Source organism: Tachyglossus aculeatus, chromosome 4 (assembly GCF_015852505.1).
Source record: "Tachyglossus aculeatus isolate mTacAcu1 chromosome 4, mTacAcu1.pri, whole genome shotgun sequence".
Taxonomy (NCBI): domain Eukaryota; kingdom Metazoa; phylum Chordata; class Mammalia; order Monotremata; family Tachyglossidae; genus Tachyglossus; species Tachyglossus aculeatus.
The window spans coordinates 19125973-19149533 of NC_052069.1; the positions used below are offsets into that span (position 1 = coordinate 19125973).

Sequence of the window (23561 nt, forward strand, 5' to 3'; positions counted from 1 at the left end):
AAGTACAATTACAGGAGCTTACTGTAAAAACAAGTACAATCACCTACATCCAAAGATGTAATATTGTCCTTGGAACATAGCTTTACAATAAAATACATAATTATTTTCACCAAACTCACACCTAAGACTCTGACCCATCACTCCCCACCTCTAACCAACCTCTCCCAAACACCACTCTGCAAGTAAATCCTCAGCCTCAAATTCCAATTTGTGGCTAATTAAATTCTCTTTCTCCCAGTGTATCCACCAGTAACTACCACTTAGGACAGAATAAACCCTAGGATGAACAGATGTTCACACGAGACAAAATCCGGTGGGAGACAGCGCAGCAGTTTTCAGAGATAAGTAAGCTTCGAAGATGGAAGTATCTTGAATTAAATAGTTAAGTTTTATAGTTATCATCATCAATCGTATTTACTGAGCGCTTACTATGTGCAGAGCACTGTACTAAGTGCTTGGGAAGTACAAATTGGCAACATATAGAGACAGTCCCTACCCAACAGTGGGCTCACAGTCTAAAAGGGGGAGACAGAAAACAAAACCAAACATACTAACAAAATAAAATAAATAGAATAGATACGTACAAGCAAAATAAATAAATAAATAAATAAAGTAATAAATATGTACAAACATATATACATATATACATATAAATTATCCAATTTACACATAATTATGTAGACAGATTATATTTTAGAGTAAGCCATTTACTCTTTAGAATATTCATAAGAGTTGACTGGTAGATTTGGGGGAAAAACTAGACATGCCAAACTATCTTCAGTAATGTCAACTTTGATTACAAAGAATCCTTCTCGGCACATACACACGTATTATCCAGGAAAACACTGAAATTACTTTTTACGGCTAGGAGAGTACAAGATTTTAGATGCCGAACCCAAGTCTGCATAACTTTAGGAAATGTAAAAAATGTGGAGAGATAGATGGGGGTGGCTATTCAAGGAAACTGCTATCTGAATCAGGGGTGAAAGTAGAAATTTTCTTATCTGTTCTTCCTCCCATTTAGACTGTGAGCTTCATGTGGGATGGGGACTTTATCCACCTTCACTGTGGGCAGGGAATGTGTCCATTTATTGTTGTATTGTATTCTACCAAGTGCTTAGTACAGCGGTCTGGACATAGTAAGTGCTCAATGAATACGACTGACTGACAACCTGATTGACTTGTATCTACCCCACTGTTTAGGACAGTTCTTGACAAAGAGTAAGCGCTTAACTACCACAGTCATTATAATCACTATATCCTCAATATCAATGGGAGTGATAACAACAAAGAAATCTACGAAGCAAATGTGTTTTAAGAGTGAGTTCAAGTGTTTAATTCAACTCTCTTTGTATTGATGCCTGTTTGCTTTGATGTCTGTCTCCCCCTCTCTAGACTTTAAGCCTGTTGTGAGCAGGGATTTCCTCTCTTTTTTCTGTATTGTACTTTCCAAGCGCTTAGTACAGTGGTCAATAAATACAATTGAGTAAACAATAAATACTACTCATGTTGTACTAACACATCAGTCAATTAATGGCATTTACTGGGCACTTAAAATATGCAAAGAGTACTTTATTAAGTGCTTGGGAGATCTCAAGTTCAACAGATGTGACAACATGCAAGAATTCATATATAAATACGTAAGTTCATGTAGGTACCCTTTCCTCTGAAACTTTTATTTCATTCTAAACACAGTCTGAAAATGCTTAATTGGAAATTCCATTCCCCCCCGGACCAAAAAAGAACAGTTGAATTATTTGACTGCATAACGTTTTGCAGAAACATACAGAAGGGTTTTGTATTGGTAAAAAAATACCAGGATAGTGCCTCAGACTGAGTCCCAGACCAAAGGGAGCTAGAGAGGAGAGGCATCGGACAGATGGACAGGGTAACAGTAAAAAAATACACTTAACCAAAGCCATGAAAATAAAAGCAGTTTGTTCCTGCTGCAGTCCTGTTTGCTCCCGGGGCTGCCTTGGTCTAGTCAGAAGAAGCACAATTACTGGAATTACCCAGGAATAGGCAGAGTTTAGTTAATCAATAATGCCGATAAATGACTTGATTAAATCGGTTCTGATACCGTGCAAGGAACACATGGAATGATAACCAGGAAACCTGAAAGGATGTAAATATTGGAAGATAGATTTTGGTGACTTAAGCGTACATCCCAGGCCAAAATACACACGAACAACCTGTTTTGCACCGTCACAACTGGAGCATGCTAAACTACACCCTGAATCATAAATGACTTGCATAAGCAGAAGAGCCAGATAAGCATGGTTCTGATAAGTGAGGCTGTGATATATTTTAAGTGTTAAGCACAGGAAAAAGAATAGAGGGAGATAGGTTAGGTGACAGTGTTTCATGAGTTTTCTGGAAAATTTTTCTGCATTATTGTTATTTATGGGCACCCTGAATGGGAAAATTAGTACAAGAAAATTTAACAAGCAATCTCAGTTCTGTGCAGACTACCACTAAAAACAATGCTATGCGAAAGCAGGGTAATTACCAGGGCCTTCTAAATATAGAATTTGCACTGAAATAATTTCACTGGTAAATATGCTAAAATTTGATTCTGGTCTGCACCCTAAAAAAATAGCATAATTAATTACTGAAATATAGGAAGGAATAAATTGCCTTGCTTGATCAATCTTGCAACAATAAAAGGGTTTCATACTAAAGTTACAGTGATTCAGACTTTTAATTATGTATTTGCCTCATAGCTAAATAGATGAATTTGACCTTCCATTATGGTTTGCTAACCTGCCCAATCCTACTGGTTATGAACTATACGTTTGTTCTCTTTTATTTGCCCATTACGAAAGGGGCAAATCAATCAATCAGTCGTATTTATTGAGCGCTTACTGTGTGCAGAGCACTGTACTAAGCGCTTGGGAAGTACAAAATCTGAGAGCTTTCCAGAAAAAGCACATTACAAATACAGAAAATGGAACGATTGAATTGGATGGTGAATAGCTACGCAATTAATGATGTAACAGCTGAATTGTTTTTAACTCAGAGTGTGGCCAGGCCTTTCACTGTAGGAGTGGGACCTAACAGCACCAGAGAAGCAGTGTGGCTCGGTGGACAGAGCACGGGATTTGGAGTCAGAGGTCATGGGTTCAAATCCCGGCTCCGCCAATTGCCAGCTGTGTGAATTTGGGCAAGTCACTTCACTGGGCCTCAGTTGCCTCATCTTTAAAATGGGGATTAAGGCTGTGAGCCCCCCATGGGACAACCTGATCACCGTGTAACCTCTGCAGCGCTTAGAACAGAGCTTTGCACATAGTAAGTGCTTAATAAATGCCATCATTATAATAGGACTGTGTTACTTCTGCTAGGCTATAAAAAAATCACTAAAGTGATAGTGCAGGGGCTACTAAAGAAAAGAGGTAAGCAGTCCATGAAGCAAAGGGGAGTAGTGTGGTTTAGTGGAGAGACCATGGGCCTGGGAATCCCAGCCCCACCACTTGTCTGCTGTGTGCTGTTGGGCAAGTCATTTAACTTCTCTGTACCTCAGTTACCTCATCTGCAAAATGGGGATTAAGACAGTGAGCACCATGTAAGATATGGACTGTGTCCAACCAGATTAGCTGGTACCAAACCCAGCACTTGTTACAGTGCCTGACACACAGTAAGCACGCAATACCGTAAGGAAAAAAAAAAAGTGAAGTCAGGGAACGTATAATAGGATGGGATGTCATAACTCAGACTTTCCACAATGTCTGGCAGGGGACAATTTGATTTACTGTATTTCTATACTGTCATCAACACATCCCTCCTTCAAGTAGAACACAAATGGGGAATGATTTACTAACAGACTGTTTCACACAGATCCCAATCCATCGATTGTATTTATTGAGCGTTTACTGTATGCAGACCATGGTGGTACTAAAAGTGCTTGGAAAAGTACAATATAACAGAGTTGGTAGACATGTTCTCTGCCCACAAGGAGCTTACAGTCTAGAGGGAGAAACGACACTAATATAAATAATCAATGGTATTTATTGGGCACTTATTATGTGCAGAGCACTGCACTAAGTGCTTGGGAGAGCCCAATATAACAAAATTAGGAGGCATGTTCCCTGTCTATTATGAGTATGGATATGTACATAAGTGATATGTGGGGCTGAGGGTAGAATGGATAAAACCAAAATCCAGATCAATCTCCACAAAAAAATAAAAGTGCAGCCAGGGGATCATTAATGTTCTCTCGTCCATCTTTCAAACCTGTTCTCTGAGGTGTCTTTCCTCTCACTTATCACAGGACACTGGACATTTTCCAAATCTCTACACTCTTTTAATACTGTACCCTAAAAGAAGGAAACCCAGTCTGGGTAATTCTCCAGTTGCTCCTGTAAACTCTCTCTGAAGGTAAGAACCACAAGAGACTGCTAGACAAAATTATTTCTTAGAACTAACAACTTGACATTTTTACAATATCTCACTTGTATATTCCTTCCCAGCACTTGGTACAGTAATATGCACTTGAGAAGAAGCACGGCCTAGGGGAAAGAACATAGGTTTGGGAGTCAGACGTCCTGGGTTTTAATTCCAGCTGTGCCACCTGTACGCTGGGTGAAACTGGGCAAATCGCTTAACTTCTCTGTGCCTCAGTTACTCCATCTTTAAAATGGGGATTGAGACTGTGAGCCCCATGTGGGACAGGGAATGTGTCCAAACTGATTCGCTTGAATCTACCCCAGCACTTTGTGCAGTTCCTAACACGTGGTAAATGCTTAACAAATGCCATTAATACAGGACAATAAATACTATTGCTACTACTATAATGTCCTTTTTCCTGCCTTCATTAGCAATTCAGAGAGTCCATGGTATTGCCCAGCACTACAATCCAAACAGGGAAAAATCAGAAGCAGCGTGGCTCAGTGGAAAGAGCACGGGCTTTGGAGTCAGACGTGATGGGTTCAAATCCCAGCTCCACCATTTTGTCAGCTGGGTGACTTTGGGCAAGTCATTTAACTTCTCTGGGCCTCACTTACCTCATCTGTAAAATGGGGATTAAGACTGTGAGCCCCCCGTGGGGCAATCTGATCACTTTGTAACCTCCCCAGCGCTTAGAACAGTGCTTTGCACATAGTAAGCGCTTAATAAATGCCATCATTATTTATTATTATTATTTATTTATTTATTTCACCTGATGGTCCTGGTATCAAACACTAATAACTATGTCTCGACAAATCCTCATCTCCTTCCTGGCAAGTGAGTGAAAACTCAATGTTGAGGAGATTCCTGTTATTCCCAAATAGCCTGCAAATAATGCAGTGGGAATCAGTGAGGTACTAAGCTAAGACAAAAAACAGTGACATTAAAGCCAGGATGTACAGGCAGTTTATCACACCAGGAATAATTCTGTTTGACCAAAGAACTAAGCCAACATTAGTTGGATCCTAATGTCCACAAATATTAAAATAACAATAGCAGTTCTGTGGAGATCCATGAATTGAACCTACCGCTGTTGGACATTTGAAATAGATTGTTCTTCTCAAACTTCTTAAAAACACTCCCCTTTATTTCAACGAACTGTAATTGAAAGAGAAATTATTACTCATTTCACAATGGAAACAATGAAAAGTGTTAAAAATTATTGTAAATGGAAAGCACGCAAGTCATTCTGACCCCATTTAAAACAGACACTAAAATTCAGTTCTCTGGAGCGGGCAATAAATCCACTTAACACTTACGTTGTTAGACATCATGATGGTGAGCAATGACTTGTTGTGGGAGTTAAAGGCTACATTGAGAGTTGTTGCTTGAACCATTATAAGAATAGCGTGCAAGACTGTGAGCAGCTATGTTAAGGAAATGACACTTTTATACCATGTTAAGATAACCAGCTTAAACAGTTTATTTTGAAGATACATACCAACGAGAAGAGAGCAGAACACACTTAGCCACTGGGTTACTTTGGGTTCAAAATAATTTCCTCTGTACCTTAACCTTGCTGTTTGTGATATAGCCAGATTTTTCTGGATCAATCAATGGTATTTATTGAGCACTCAGTGTGTGCGGAGCACTGTATTAAGCACTGGGAGAGTATTCTGAGGCTATTGACACCTGTCTACTTGTTTTTGTTTCATTGTCTGTCTCTCCCTTCTAGACTGGGAGCCCGTTGTTCAGTAGGGACCATCTTTATATGTTGCTGATTTGTACTTCCCGAGTGCTTAGTACAGTGCTCTGCACACAGTAAGTGCTCAATAAATGCGATTGAATGAATGAACAATACTTAATGGAGTTGGTAGACACAGTCTCTGCCCACATGGGGCTTAATTACAGTTTTAGAATAGGGCACTGCACCACGTAAGAACTCAATAAATGCTATTCTTTCTCACTGCAGCCCCATCCTCTTGAAACTTTCTCTCCCATTCCATCTCCTTCCCGCTCGTGTCTCCCCCCCTTTTAGACTGTGAGCCCACTGTTGGGTAGGGACTGTCTCTATATGTTGCCACCTTGTACTTCCCAAGCGCTTAGTACAGTGCTCTGCACACAGTAAGCGCTCAATAAATACGATTGATTGATTGATTGATTTCATAATTGTCTCCCCAGTTGCTTATGGCTCTCTGCACCTCAATCCCCATCACCACATCTCCAGAGCTGGTGACATAAAGGAGGCTGATAACTTTTACTTCGCATAAAGTCGAAACTCTCCTGTTCTGAAGCTGAAACAGGGTCCGTTTAGAAAAATGGAATACATCACTCATCTTAATTCAAAATGACTCAAGACGAGGACTTTTTACATAATTAGTACTTTTAGCCTGTTGCTCTGAAAGAAAAACTAATCAATTTTTTTCAGCATTCACACAATTAATCTCCAAAACTGCTTCTGACTTCAGGAAATAATTGGACAATTTCTCAAGTGTTAAAGGATACAGACATAAAGCACTGCCATAAAAAAATGTGGAATCACACCAATATGAGCTCTTTTTCTTTCCTTAGGTTCGGTTGCTGTCCAGTAAAGAGCATCCAAAATATCTTGTCCAAATGATGAAAACAGACGATCAGCCACCTGGAGGGACAGACTTATTTTTTTTAAACAAGAAAGTATATTTCAATGGAATTTGAAAAGACAAACAAATCAAACAAACAATTTATACAAGCAACTCCAGAAACCAAAATGCTTTTTACCTTTTGCCCTACTCATTTACCTCTCTCGATTAAATATGCAGTAAACAACAAAGTGGCACAGGATAATGTCATGTCAATATCTTATTTTGATTAGTCTTGGCAAAAATGCATTCACATTTAGGACCTCAAATTTATATCCTTTATTAAGAAGTACATGTGTTCATTTCACCATTTTAATCAATGTCACATCCTCCACCAAACATTTTAAAGTCAATTTGAGTCATTATTTGCAGGAGTTCTGTATATCAGTAGGGACATATGTAGGCATTTTCAGATGCCTCCACTCCTGAACTTATATTTTGATGAGACTGAGCTAAAATTATTGCAATAAACTGAAGTATTTCCATTTTTACATGGCTTGGTGCTGTTAGGACTTTTGCCTCCTTGTCTCTCATTCCCCTGAAGTAGCTGTGGGCAGGGAACCTATCTGCCAACTCTGTTATATTGTAATAATAATAATAATAATGATGATGGTATTTATTAAGCACTTACTATGTGCAAAGTTCTAAGCACGGGGGAGGTTACAAGGTGATCAGGCTGTCCCACGGGGGGCTCACAGTCAATCCACATTTTTACAGATGGGGTAACTGAGGCCCAGAGAAGTTAAGTGACCTGCCCAAAGTCACACAGCTGACAAGTGGCGGAGCCAGGATTTGAACTTATGACCTCTGACTCCAAAGCCCGTGCTCTTTTCACTGAGCCATGCTGCTTCTCACACTGCTTGTACTTTCCCTTGAGCTTAGTACAGTACTCTGAACACAGTAAGCAGTCAATAAATATGACTGACTGATTGAATATCTCATCCAGGTACTTCTTTCCCAGTTCTTAGTAGAGTGTTTGGCCCACATGAGGTGCTTAATAAATACTTTTACTACTACTACTACTCCCCACACCACATGAGGAAGAGAGTAAGTGGAGAATAATAATAATAATAATGGCATTTGTTAAGTGCTTACTAAGCACTGGGGAGGATACAAGGTGATCAGGTTGTCCCACATGGGGCTCACAGTCTTAATCCCCATTTTACAGATGAGGTAACTGAGGCACAGAGAAGTTAAGTGACTTGCCCAAGGTCACACAGCTGACAATTGGCGGAGCCAGGATTTGAGAAGACAAAGTTAGTGACATTTTCCTTTTACTTGCCACATTTCTTACACTTTTTCTACCTTCTGCCAATTCTTCCTCCAAACCAATTTCCACTCAGCCATCACTATATCATGCTATAAGCTCCTTTTTTTGCCTTTTAATAATAATAATTATGGTATTTATTAAGTGCCTATTATGTGCCAAGCACTGTTCTAAGCGCTGGGGTAGACACAAGTTGATCAGCCTTCTCACAAGGCCCCCCGTCCCCAGCCTCTCCCACACTGCTTGCTGCTGTCTGATCGTCCTGAAATGCTTGTCACACATTTCTCTGCTCCTCACAAACCTCCAATATGTGTCCACTCCCTCTGCATTTTTTTTTTTAAATCCCGTCACATTTTCCCAAGCGCTTAGAACAATGATTTGCACTCAGTAAGTAGCTCAAAAAACCCCTTAACTACTGCCTCCTGTGCTATTTCAGACACAATCTCCATTTTGTGTTGCAGTGGCCCTCCTGATATGAACAGGTAAGTCAGTCACTCTGGTTGAAAAGGTAGTCTCCCAGTTGCATGTGCCATTTCTACACAGAACAGTATCTCTCCAATGCTACAGTGACTACAGAAAATATGTATATATATATATATATATATATATATATATATATATATATATATATATATTTCTGGCCAAATATGTTTGGCCAGAAAGGGGGAGTGGGGGTGTGTGCTAGATCCAACAAACACTTCCTCTTATTCCAGGAAACAGCACTACAGTGTCCATGTCAAGGAAATGGGGTCCTTCTTGACCTTGGGGTGTCTTCACAAGCTGCAGGAATGGCTGGGAGAGCATTCCAAACTTGGACAAATCATCCTTGGTGGTGTGAGTTCATTCATTCCCTATCTGCCCACTGATCGGAAGAACGTATCTCAAGAAAAAGGGATAAATGATGGTTTAGATGATCAATCAATCAAACCTATTTATGGAGGGCTTACTGTGTGCAGAGCACTCTAAGCGCTTGGAAGAGTTCAATACAACAAAGTAGGTGGACACGTTTTTGAATTTATGTCTACATTTTTTTACATGAAAATCTTTCATTTTACACCACAAATTGAAACGGTCTTCCTTTGAACTGTTTTATGCTAAAGATTTTTTTTCATACTTTGCAGTGAAATCCATGTTTTTTTTTCAAAATCAACATTTAAAATGGTAAAGTTCCAGCAGAGGAGGCATTTTACCTTCAATATACAAAGAGATGATTTTCCATTCCTTCCACAGAAATATATGCCCTTTGAAAAGACATTAAGAGCACATAATCTCATTTTACAGATGAGACAAACTTCTTGTGGGCAGCAGATAATGTGTCTGTTATATTGTTGTGTTGTATTCCCCCAAGAGCTTAGCACAGTGCCTTGCACACAGTAAGCACTCAATAAATAAAACTGACTGACTGAGGATACAAACAGAAATGACTCAACTTTCTCATGGCCACTGAAGACATCATTACTTATTTACTTATATAAAAAATGCCTTGCTGTCATATAGCTTGTTTATTAAGAGACATAATCCTCTAGACCGAAAGCTCATTGTGGGCAGGGAATGTGTTTGTTTACTGCGGTTTTGTACTTTCCCAAGCACTTAGTACACTGCACTGCACACACAAAACGCTCAATAAATACAGCTGAATGAATGACCTGAAGACTCCAAAGACACAGACGATACGGGCTGAATGAATATAAAGTTGTTCACCAAAACCTATGTGCAAACAGAGCTAGGGAACCGTAGAGATTTGATATTACCAATAAAAAGAAAAACACATCAAGGAGACAATATATAAAACTTTTTTTTACTACTGTCAACTTGTTCAGACAAAATGGAGATAGGTTAACAGGGGTTAGACTGATTTGTGGGGAATGGAGGGGGGTCCACATTTGGCTATTGGAGAGAAAAGTTAAGACTATGACAAGACTCAAGAAGACTTTAAATAGAGGAGAAAAGTTAGAGATGCTTGGCAGTAGAGCTCTATCCTAGAGGATGGATGTCCAGGACGTGGGCTACCACATTGTTTCTCCAAGTGTTATTTTGTGCCTTTGTCGGAGACCGAGTACCAGTCTGACCCAGTATAGCAGTTCTTGTGTTCTCAGGGAGAGAGAGTCAAATGAAATGCAAAGTACAAGACAAGAATGTAGCACTTCAACAGGTATCCCAAGGCAATCAACAGTTACTTTAGAAAATAATTAGGCAGCTATCCTTACCTCCAGCATGTTGTAGATGATATATAGTTTTATGACAGATTGCCCTCTTATCAGGTGATACATCATAGAGTAGTCAACATAGTGCATCATGAAGTAGCAGATAACCAATATCACTCCTTTCAAAATATCACACACTTGAGCAGGCTGAAGCAAACGCCCATCCCTGAAACATGTAAAAGATAAGGAAATCATTAAACCCTAAAATGTATTGGTACAGTAACGTACGACCACGGAAAATTGGGTTACATTTAGAAATTTCTGAAATAAAACAATCCAAATACAAGAGACTAGCAACACTTAGGTATAAAGAGAGGCATACTCCTCTTCCTCTCTTTAGAATAAAACTCAAAACACTAAAGGTTAAAAACCTATATTTCTTATTTATTGACATGGTTGATGTGTAATGCAGACTATGTTCAATCTGATTATTTTGGGTCTGCACCAGTGCTTTGTAAATATTATCATTACTAAACATCAAATGTAGCAACTAATAGGGAAGGCACTAAAACTCGCTTATTAATTCCATTCTACAAACATCCTAATCCCAAATTATTTCTAATATGCTATACTCCTGTACCCCGGTTAGTACTGTTAATGGGTTTCAGGAGAATGGTTTGAAATAAAAGCATGATAACCAAATAGAGTTTCCCTTTGGCAATAATGTAAAGTTACTTCATGGGTTTCCAAGATCTGAAGCTCTGACATAAAATATAAAACTATTTTAAAAAGTGACAAAAACCAAAACAATTAGAGTTACAAAATTAAAGAACAAAGAAACTATATGCCAATAGTGCAAGATTTTTGAATAGCTCCATGTTACTGGGAAGAAAAATCACTTCTATAAGTGATATGAGATTAACTCTCTTGTTTAGGGAATTTGCCGGAGAAATAACACTGCCTCTTCCTTCCTACCTGAAGGCACCCATTCCAGGGAACTTCTTGGCATTTCTCCACACCTTGAATTTCCCTTCCTGCCTTTCTGTAATGCTTTCTAGTCTAAACCCATGATTGCTGTTTTCTCTTTCCTACAATTACAAGGTGCTGGACTGCTGTGCCTAGAAAGCAGAACCTGCCTGCCGGACCTGAAATCTCAGGGAGGCATGGTGAGATGTAGGGGGGAGATAGGATGTGGGGGACAATAGGGAATGGTGGAGGAGGGGGACAAATGGGGGAAGTCTAAGGCTCTTCTCTTTTACCCTCTTCCTCTTCCACCTGCAGCCCCTGACACTATCCCTGGATGACGGAGTGTGTTTGGGGAGAGGGGAGGTGGGGCCTGTAGAAGCCACAATGGGAGAAATGGAAGTTACAGGAGTGGATGTGAAATGGAAGAGGAGAATGGGGAGAGAAGTCAGGCACACACACCCAAGTTGCCGAACTCCTTGGAGATTGGCAGGGATGCTGCTGCATAGAGGATTGGGGCTAGTTTTATTCATTCACTCATTCAGTCGTATTTATTGGGGGCTTACTGTGAGAAGAGCACTGTACTAAGAGCTTGGAAAGTGAAATACAGCAATAGAGACAATCCCTGCCCCAAACAGGTTCGTGTTTTTATGTATTTATAAATTTTGTTTTTATAAATTAGTTTTATTCAATTTAACAGGGAAGAGATACATACATGTGAACTCCAGAATAGCAGGGGTCATGTTCTCAATTCCATTGTACTTTCCAATTAATCAGTGACATTTTTTAATGGCATTTGTTAAGGACTTACTCTGTGCCAGGCACTGTGCTAAGCACTGGGGTAGATACAAGCTAGTTACATTGAACACAGTCTGCATCCCATATGTGTATAGATCACTGTATTATGCACTGAGTACAGCACAATATAATAGATGCATTCCCTGCCCACAATGAGCTAACAGTCTAGAGGGGGAGACAAGCATCAACATAAATAGATTACAGATATGTTCATCTCCCCCTCTAGACTGTGAACTTGTTGTGGGCAGGAATGTGTCTGTTGTTTTATTTGTATCCCCCAAGCACATAGGCCAGTACTTTGCCCACAGTAAGCGCTCAAAAAATACAACTGAATAAATTAAGTGCAGTAGAGTACAGAGTAGTTAGACACTAGCCCTGCTCACACTTTTACAAACTACAAGGGGAGACATAAAATAACTAACAGATTGATATAAACATAAGTGCTGTGGGGTAGGGTAAAAACAAAATGTTTAAGGATTACAAACCCAAATGCCAAGGTGATGCAGAAAAGAGGGCAAATAGGGGAAGTGAGAGCTTAGTCAGAGAAGTCTCTTGGAGGAGATGCAATTTGAGTAGGGCACTGAAGATGGGGGAGACAGATGGTTGGTGGGATATAAGTGAAGTGAGTGAGCTCCAGGTCAGCGGGAATGTGTTCCATACAGTGCTCGGCCCACAGTACGAGCTCAATAAATACTACTAATTGACTTTCTGAATTAACTAAGGACCACAAGCTCCTTCCCCTAGGCCAATTTGCTTCCAAATCTAAATACAGCACAATGTCGAAGTGGTATCTTTAACATCCACTAAGCAAAAATCCACTAAGCAAAAAGCCCTTTGTACTACCGGATTAGAGCTGTCATTAAGTTAAACAAATTAACTAGGCTAAATTAAAGTGGGTTCTAATCACTCAAGACAGAGACAGAGAAAAGGAAAAAAAGGTGAGGTACTTAGGATAAGGTACAAGGATGGTAAAGGAGATGGCATAATAGTGTCCTCACTATGCAATTAAACATAACACTAGTGTTGTTGAAAGATATAGTTTTGAGCATTCCCAGAGCCAACATGGTATACCTAATAGTGCGAGGAATTTTTCAGGAACTTCACCAATCAATTGTAATTACTGAGCACTTACTGTATGCAGAGCATTGTACTAAGCATTTAGGAGAGTACACTATCACAGAGTTGGTAGACACACTGCTTGCCCACAATGAGTTCAGTCTAGAGGGGGAAGCAGAAATTAGTATCAAAACATAAATTATGATTATGCACGGAAGTGCTGTGGGGCTGAGGGAGGGGTGAATACGGGGAGCAAATCAAGGTGATGCAGAAGGGAGTGGAGAAAAAAGAATGAGGACTTAGGGGAGGCCTCTTGGAGAAGATGTGCCTTCAATAAGGCTTTGAAGGAAGGGAAAGTAATTGTTGGATATGAACAGTGAAGACATTCCAGGCCAGAGGCAGGAGATAGGCGAGAGGTCGGCGGCGAGGTAGAGGAGAACAAGGTATAGGGAACAGGTTAGCATTACAAGAGTGAAGTGCGTGGTCTGAGTTGTAACAGGAGAGCAGTGAGGTGAGGTAGGAGGGGAAAGGTGATTGAGGGCTTTCAAGCCAATATTAAGGAGTTTCTGTTTGAGGCTGAGAAGGATGGGCAACCACTGGGGGTTCTTGAGGAGTGGGGAATCATGGACAATGTTTATGCAGCAAAATGATCCAGGAGGCAGAATGAAGTATGGACTGGAGTGGGGAGAGACAGCATGTAGGGAAGTCAGCAAGGAGGCTGATGTAGTGATCAAGGTGGGATAGGATATGTGCTTGGATTAATGGAGTAGTAGTTTGAATGGAGAGGAAAGGGTGGATTTTAGCAATGAGGTGAAGGGTGAAACCACAGGATTTAGTGAGAGATTAATTATGTGAATTTACTCAGAGAGATAAGTCCGGGAAAACGCCATGGTTTCATGCTTCTGAGACAGGAAGGATGGTGGTACGTCTATAGTGCCAGGAAAAATCAGGGAAAGGACAGCGCTTGGGTGGGAAGATAAGGAGATCTGTTTTCGACATGTTATGTTTGAGGTGACAGTGGGGCATTCAAATAGAGATGTCTTGAAAGCAGAAGGAAACCACGAGACTGCAGACACGGAGAGAGAGAAGGGCTGGAGAAGTATATTGGAGAACTGACTATCTCTACTTTGCGCTCTATGCTCTCTTCCCTTTTCCTTGCCCTATTCTTCTCCCTGCAAAAAACCTTCTCCATTAATGTTCCACCTCAATGCCCTGTGTGACATTCAAAATGAGATGTTAGAGCCACTCCCAAGGTCTGAATAATTGAATACAATAACAGAGTTACATTTTTTACTATCCAAAATTGAGATTGAATTACCACTATTTAGTCAGACTTCAGCAGGTTGAGGAATTCTCTTTTCCCACCTTCCTTTCCAGAATACAACTTCCACATTTTATACCCGTCCTTTCTTACTGAGCCTGGAATAGGAGGGTTTTTTTTTTTCTTTTTTAAAAATAAAACAAAAGTTCCCAATGGGTGGGTGGTTTAGATATGCAATCTGAGTTTTGGTTTACAACTAATCTGGGTCTACTTAAAATATAATGCAGTGCTAGTTCCTCGGCCAAGGAGAAAAAGCATGGGCCTGGGTGCCAGAACAAGACTTAGGTTCTACTCCCAGCTCTGCCATTTGCCCGCTTTCTGACCATGGCGAGTCACTTGACTTCTCAGTGCCTCGGTTTCCTTACCTGTAGAACTGGGATTCAATACCAGTTCACCTGCCTCCTCAATTAGACTCCCCCTTCATCACTTGATCATATTTAAGGAAGTCTAAGCACTTGAGGGAGTATAATAATAATAATTATGATATTTGTTGAGAGCTATGTGCCAGGCACTGTACTACGCGCTGGGGTGGGTACAAAGCAAGCTCACAATTTGCTGAATAGTACTTTCTAAGCGCTTCGTACAGTTCTCTGCACACAGTAAGTGCTCAGTAAATATGACTGAATGAATGAAATCAGGTTGGACACAATCCCTTGCCCCACACTGGGCTCACATTCTCAATCCCCATTTTATAGGTAAGGTAACTGAGGCACAGAAGTGAAGTGACTTGTCCAAGGTCACACAGCAGATAAGTGGTGGATCCAGGATTAGAATCCAAGACCTTCGGACTCCCAGGCACATGGTCTATCCACTAAGCTATACTGTTTCTCCAAGACGAGTGTGCAGGCTAGAGGGAGAGACAGACTTTAATATAAATAATAGATATGCACACGGGCACACAAGCTCTGTGGGGCTGAGGGAGAAGTGAATAAAGGATGAAAATCCAAGGTCATGGGTGACCTAGAAGGGAGTGGCAGAAGAGAAAATGAGAGTTTATTGGGACAGCCTCCTGGTGATGTGCTTTTAATACGGCTTTGAAGGTGGGGAGGGGAAATTCCAGGTCAGCGGCAGGACTTGGATAAGAGATTGGGAATGGGACAGCCCACAAAAGAGATTGAGAAGGCGTGGCCAGAGAGGTAGGAGGAGAACCCAGGAGAGGAGAATATTTCCAGAAGTGGGTGGTTGACAGTGCCCATGGCAGCTGAGAGGCTGAGGATGATTAGGATGGAGTAGAGGCCAAGAAGGTGGTCATTTGTTATCTTAAAGTAAAATGCCATTTTTCTGTGGGTGTTTTCCGGGAGAACGACTAGCTTTGTGTTTCTCTGCCTTTGAAAAACTTGCCCCTGTCGGCCCTCCATTCGCTCGCTGAATCAAATTTATTGAGCGCTTACTGTGCGCAGGGTACTGTACTGAGCGCTTGGGAGAACACAACATAACAGTAAGTAGACACATTCCCTGCCCACAGCGAGAGGTTGTCTCTTCAGTCAAGGTATTTACTGAGCACTTCCTTTGGGCAGAACCCTCTACTAAGCGCTTGGGAGCGTGCAATACAGTACATAATAAGGAAATTTATTAAGCACTTACAATGTGTCAAGCACTGTTCTAAGCGCTGGAGAGTATTAGAATATAATAAGAGTAGTAGCGTGGCTCAGAGGACAGAGCCTGGGCTTGGGAGTCAGAGGTCATGGGTTCTAATCCCGGCTCTGCCAACTGTCAGCTGTGTGATTTTGGGCAAGTCACTTCCCTTCTCTGGGCCTCAGTTCCCTCATCTGTAAAATGGGGATTGACTGTAAGCCCCATGTGGTACAACCTGATTAAGTTGTATCCCCCCAGTACTTAGAACAGTGCTTGGCACATACTAAGCACTTAACAAATGCCATCGTTATTATTATTATTATTATTATTATCATTATTAAAGGAGGCTGTGAGTCCCATGTGGGACAGAGACCGCATTCGACCTGGTTATCTTCTATCTACCCTGGGGTTTAGTACAGTGCTTGGCACAGAGTAAGCACTTAATAATAATGATGGTATTTGTTAAGCGCTTCCTATGTACCAAGCACTGTTCTAAAAGATATCACTATTATTACTGCAACAAATACCCGACGTTTTCATCCCGCTCGTTATTAAATAAGAACACAGCAATATCACAGCTCATCTATAATCTGTGTAGTGACAAGAAGGGGTTTCTTCCCTCTTGCTCCTCTTCTTTATTAATAATAATAATAATACCATAAATTATTATGGTATTTGTTAAATGCTTACTATGTGCCAAGCACTGTTCTAAGCACTGGGATAAATACAGGTAATTGGGTTGTCTCGTGTGGGGCTCACAGTCTCAATCCCCATTTCACAGATGAGGGAATTGAGGCCCAGATAAATGAAGTAACTTGCCCAAAGTCACACATCTGACGCGTGGCGGAGCCGGGATTAGAACCCATGACCTCTGACTCCCAAGCCTGGGCTCTTTCCACTAAGCCACGCTGCTTCTTTCTTTGGACTCATACAACTTCAGAATGTCTGATACACTAAAAACTTCAGTCTGTTATCACATCTTTTCTTGGTATATGAAGTTCTGCCATTCACATTTCTCTGGAATAGCTTCCTCCCCCCCTCCACTGACTGGGGAGCAATACAGAGCAGAGAGAACTGAGCCTCATTCTCCACTCTCTAGGCATTCCAGGTACATGGAAAGTAGTACTAATGGCATTAATTGAGCCCTTACTGTATGCAGAGCATTGTACTAAATGCTGGGAAAGAGTAAAGAGGTGGGAATTAGACACACACCCCGACATTATGAGGGTCTCACAAGTGACCCGTTGCTAATATTTGTTGATACTGTTTTCATATCTCAAAGTACTCTGCTTTGTAATACTGGCTCCACTTTTTGCTAATGTGTTTCGCCCTTAGATGCAACTGCAAATTAAGGCAAGGGTTATCAACACATGGTTATTATAGAGAGGGCAGTGACTAGCTTATCTGTACCTCCACTGAGAACAGAGGAAGAGAGAAATGCCTAAATTTCACCACCAGAATCTGAAGTCAAATGTATGGAAGCACTTTCAGAGAGTAAGAAATTGTTACATACTGAAATGGGGTTGCTAAGAAAGATAATTTAGTCTCATTCACCTGGGGTATTCTTAACTTTCTAGGATGATTCAGGGTAATTTGCCCTAAAGGCTGATCAGACCCCAGATGACCTTCTTAATGTCCTTTTCAAAACTGCATTCCATGGTCTATGCCTTCAAGACAAAATTCTCAAGTTAATGTGACACTAATGTGAGTTGACATACACTGAAAATAAAACTAGACTACACACTGTATTTTCCCTTAAACCTAGACTAGACAGATAGAAAGGCTTAAGGTGAGAGAGGATGAAGGTGAGGACCACGGTACTCTGAAAATTCCTATTAAAATTACAGCATATAATCTTCACTGGGGTTCAAAGCTGACTTCCAAAGGTGATTTGGATATGAATTAAGGGAATTGCTGAAAAAGAACTGGGAAAGTAAATTTGAGTTTAGGTAACTCCAACAGGCTATTTTCCTTTCAAAACATGACATAAAAAATGAATTTCCCACTGCATTCCGAGGGTTTTTTTTTCCTTTCTACAGAAGAGATCTGGATGAACCGCATTTACCCGCCTGAAGGCAGGGGCCTGGTCCGGATAATCTCCTGGGGTTCCTTCTGATTCTACAATTCTGTGATTCATTACACTGATACTTATCCTGAGGGAGGACACAATTAAAACGATGGATAATTGTCAAATCCTAGAGGACCTATGCATTTTTTGATAAATCCCTTGATGAATTTGTATCTTCAAAATGTTAATACTTGAAATGAATTACGCATATAAATTTTATACATTAAGTCCTGCCACTTAATAAATAAAACCAACGAAAATGCAAAAGTTTACATCCACATATTGTTGCAGCCTTCCAATCAACAGTCCTGTGTCAAATAATAGTAATAAGCTGAACCATGATTCTCGGTTTAGCTGAGTAGATTGGGCCCAGGGGAAAAAACAATCTTTGAAGGTTAAGATCTTATTACATTTTTAGGCCAATTTATAAAAAAAAATTCATCCACCAACCAAGAGACTGTGAGCCCATTGTTGGGTAGGGATTGTCTCTGTTACTGAATTGTACTTTCCAAGCGCTTAGTACAGTGCTCTGCACACAGTAAGCGCTCAATAAATATGACTGAATGAACTAGAAACCCTAATGCAATTACTGAAAGGACCACAATGCTTATAGTTAAGTATTAAAAACAACTACAATCCTTTAAAATGAAAAGCATGCATTTTGCCTATGTGATTCAAAGGTTTTTGATCATATTTACATGGAATTCATGTTATTTCAGGGTAAGGAAGAAAAAACAGTCTAAATCTACACTCATTTTCTTGACAAATATTGCCTCACTTCAACCACATTAATCTAGCATTCTTAAAAGCACAAATAACTTGGACCAAAAGTGATTTCTATGTTGCCACAGTGTATCAGGTTGAAATTCTCTAGATCTATAAAAGCCCTTGAAGAGAAAATACCCTGTCTTCATGATTGGGAGAGTTCAAACGACACAGAATTGGGATGCTATAAGGCACCTCTGGAGACATTCTGCTTCCACTGCTGTGTTACCAGATCAGAGGTTGGATGGAGACATCTTTTGCAGTACGTGAAATTCATCTTGTATAAATTCAACTGCTTAGTTAAAAAATGGGAGTTAAAACCTAAATAACTCAAAACTTGTGTCCAAAAATCCCATCCAGATCTAGCTTAAACTTATAATAATAATGATGGCATTTATTAAGTGCTTACTATGTGCAAAGCACTGTTCTAAGCGCTGGGGAGGTTACAAGGTGATCAGGTTGTTCCTCGGGGGGCTCACAGTCAATCCCCATTTAACAGATGAGGGAACTGAGGCCCAGAGAAGTTAAGTGACTTGCCCAAAGTCACAGAGCTGACAATTGGCGGTGCCGGAATTTGAACCCATGACCTCTTGACTCCAAAGCCCGTGCTTCTTCCACTGAGCCATGCTGCTTCTCTAGTTCTTAGTGTATCAGACGAATCCAGGTCTTAAATTTAAAAAGTGTATACAGAAGTATGTGTATCTACCAGACTAAAATTGTGTGTGCTTGTGGAAAACTGCCAGTCAAAAATAAAAGTATATATTGCCTAGACCTAACACGTAAAATTTGTTTTAAAAAAAGAAACAAACCAGATCCAATGCTTATGATTTTTTTAAATAAAATTTCATTTATATTACACATATGAAAGGCAAACTGGAGAGATATTTTAACAGGCCATCATTTCAAATAACACTGATTTTTCATTTTGCCTACTTATGCAATATTATAAACCAGATTTATTTTATCAGCTATGAATGACTCAAAACACAGATAATTGTCCTGGGCAAACTCAAATGGTGACGGTTCTTTTGACTTCAATGTAAAATTGTAGTTTGAATCTCGCCTGGGCCTTAGGGATAGATGACGTTACTGAATATAAAACTGTTTACTAAGCTTGCACTGAAATGTACACATGACACTTATGATCATTAAAATTGAGGTTTTATAAGAAAAATAGCTTTCCCAAAACACAAAAGGCATCTATCTGGTCTTTTCAATATAATTTATGTGACTGAACCATGAATTGGTAGAAGTGGCCCATTTATCCAGCACACTGCTTTAGCGCTCTTGGGAAAAGTTTAGAAATCCATTCATTCATTCATTCAATCGTGTTTATTGGGCACTTACTGTATGCAGAACACTGTACTAAGCGCTTGGGAAGTACAAGTAGGCAACATGTAGAGACGGTCCCTACCCAACAACAGACTCACAGTCTAGAAGGGGGAGACAGAGGACAAAACAAAACATGTGGACAGCTGTCAAGTCACCAGAATAAATAAAAATAAAGCTAGATACACATCATTAACAAAATAAATAGAATAGTAAATTTGTACAAGATAAATAGAGTAATAAATCTGTACAAACATATATACAGGTGCCATGGGGAGGGGAAGGAGGTAGGGCAGGGGGGATGGGGAGGAGGAGAGGAAAAAGGGGGCTCAGTCTGGGAAGGCCTCCTGGAGGAAGTGAGCTCTAAATAGGGCTTTGAAGGGAGGAAGAGAGCGAGCTTGGTGGATGTGCAGAGGGAGGGCATTCCAGGCCAGGGGGATGACGTGGGCCAGGGGTTGATGGCGGGACAGGTGAGAATGAGGTACAGGGAGGAGGTTAGTGGCAGAGGAGCAGAGGGTGCGGGCTGGGCTGTAGAAGGAGAGAAGGGAGGTGAGGTAGGAGGGGGAGAGGTGATGGACAGCCTTGAAGCCGAGATTGAGGAGTTTTAGCTTGATACATAGGTTGACTGGCAGCCACTGGAGAATTTTGAGGAGGGGAGTAACATGCCCAGAGCATTTCTGGACAATGATGATCCAGGCAGAAGCATGAGGTACAGACTGAAGTGGGGAGAGACAGGAGGATGGGAGATCAGAGAGGAGGCTGATGCAGTAATCCAGTCGGGATAGGATGAGAGATTGAACCAGCAGGGTAGCGGTTTGGATGGAGAGGAAAGGGCGGATCTTGGTGATGTTGCGGAGGTGAGACCGGCCGGTTTTGGTGACGGGTTGGATGTGAGGGGTGAACGAGAGAGCAGAGTCGAGGATGACACCAAGGTTGTGAGCTTGTGAGATGCGAAGGATGGCAGTGCCGTCTACAGTGACGGGAAAGCCAGGGAGAGGGCAGGGTTTGGGAGGGAAGATAAGGAGTTCAGTCTTGAACATACTGAGTTTCCGATGGCGGGCAGACATCCACACAGAGATGTCCTGAAGGCAGGAGGAGACCCGAGCCTGAAGGGAGGGAGAGAGAGCAGGGGCAGAGATGTAGATTTGGGTGTCATCAGCATAGAGATGACAGTTGAAGCCATGGGAGCGAATGAGATCACCAAGGCAGTGAGTGTAGATAGAGAACAGAAGGGGACCAAGAACTGATCTTTGAGGAACCCCTACAGTAAGGGGATGGAAGGGGGAGGAGGAGTCTGCAAAGGAAACTGAGAATGAACAACCGGAGAGATGAGAGGAGAACCAGGAGAGGACGGAGTCTGTGAAGCCAAGGTCGGATAGCGTGTTGAGGAGAAGGGGGTGGTCCACAGTGTCGAAGGCAGCTGAGAGGTCGAGGAGGATTAGGATAGAGCAGGAGCCATTCGATTTGGCAAGGAGGAGGTCACTGGTGACCTCTGAGAGGGCAGTTTCAGTGCAGTGTAGGCGATGGAAGACAGATTGGAGGGGGTCAAGGAGAGAGTTGGCGTTGAGGAATTCGAGGCAGTGGGTGTAGACGACTTGTTCAAGGAGTTTGGAAAGGAATGGTAGGAGGGAGATAGGGCGATAACTAGAAGGTGAGGTGGGGTCAAGAGAGGGTTTTTTTTTAGGATGGGAGAGACTTGGGCATGTTTGAAGGCAGAGGGGAAGAAACCAGGGGAGAATGAGCGGTTGAAGATGCAAGTTAAGGAGGGGAGGAGGGAAGGGGCGAGAGATTTTATGAGATGAGAGGGAATGGGGTCAGAAGCACAGGTGGCTGGAGTATGATATAGCACTGTTTCTGTTTCTTGTTCCCATGATTCTTGTTTGTCTCGATCTAATTTTGCTTCTCTAGGATTTACTCTTCTCTGCCACACATCCTTATTTTAAAATAATTGTCTGGAAAAATCACAATTCTCTTGTCTTGGGGATGATTGTGGTTTTGAGAGTTTTATGATTTCAAATAAAAACTGGCCATGAAACAGGTGAACTCTCGAGAAATAAAAGTGTTTTTTGTGTATTTGTGTGACCAATCAATGATTTTTACTGAGCATGTAAGAACATTGTACTATGCATTTGGGAGAGTAATAATAATAATAATTATAATAATAACGATGGCATTTATTAAGCTCTATGTGCAAAGCACTGTTCTAAGCGCTGGGAAGGATATAAGGTGATCAGGTTGTCCCACGGGGGCTCACAGTCTTAATCCCCATTTTATAGATGAGGTAACTGAGGCACAGAGAAGTTCGGTGACTTCCCCAAAGTCACACACCTGACAACTGGCAGAGCTGGGGTAGAGTACAACACAACCAAGTTGGCAAACACGTTCTCTGCCCACAGCCAACCTACAGAACTCAAAGTTGTTTCTACAGTGAAGGTATTATCAAGTTTACAGGAAACAACAGAGAACTTTTTTTGATATAAACTAAGTTTATCCACGAAAGCAACTTAAGCCACATTAACCTTGTTATAATGACTGCTTTCCAGTTACTTCATTTTTCTCCCTGAAAAATATTCCCCTTTCTTGCATTAAAACATGCAACCACTAGTTCTCACTGCATTTGGAAATTCTTAAGTGTGTTGTATGTGGTGCTGAAAATAAACCTGGAAGAAGTACTTGATTTATCCTCTTTCGAAGAAAGATCTTTTCATCTTAAATGTCAGTTTGACACTCAACTGCAATTCATTTTGCAAACACAGAAAACCCTACATGCACACACAAATGGACAAAAAAAAATCCTGCAGCACAAGAAGTGCATCAACCTGATATTTAGGTTCTGGTGAGAGCTGTGGCAAGACAATATAAAATGAGACTTCCGATGAAGGTTAATTAGCAATTCAAAAATCACTCCTGATGGGGGCTAACATTTTAAAACGGAACTTTCTCACAAATCTCAGCCTTGGGACTGTCACTATATGGAATGTTCCTCTTATATGCTTCTGAGGTATTTTTGACCCCTATGAGACCTTGTCTTCTCTCTACCGGAGCTGATGTGGAACCCATGAAGGGCAGAACAGGAGAGAATTGTCGAGGAGACCAACAAGCAGCAGCTGAATGAAGGCCCAGAAATCAAGCACTCTGCCTCTGATTGATTAGGGCAGTTTTAGTAACCTGCAGGAGGTGAAGAGCCCATTAGGAACTTGCACTTCCCAAGCGCTTACTACAGTGCTCTGCACACAGTAAGCGCTCAATAAATACAACTGAATGAATAAAT

General features: G+C 41.1%; 1 protein-coding gene across 1 annotated transcript in view; it reads right to left on the reverse strand.

Annotated features, from left to right (window-relative positions):
* TAPT1 (transmembrane anterior posterior transformation 1) overlaps positions 1-23561 on the reverse strand; it is an 82844-nt gene that overhangs the window by 21145 nt on the left and 38138 nt on the right. Inside the window, exons 5-8 of the mRNA XM_038745606.1 lie at positions 10479-10641; positions 6889-7024; positions 5703-5800; positions 5472-5541 (exon numbers count right to left, since the gene is read on the reverse strand). Coding sequence (XP_038601534.1) covers positions 5472-5541; positions 5703-5800; positions 6889-7024; positions 10479-10641 — 467 coding nt within the window. The remainder of the gene's footprint in view (positions 1-5471; positions 5542-5702; positions 5801-6888; positions 7025-10478; positions 10642-23561) is intronic.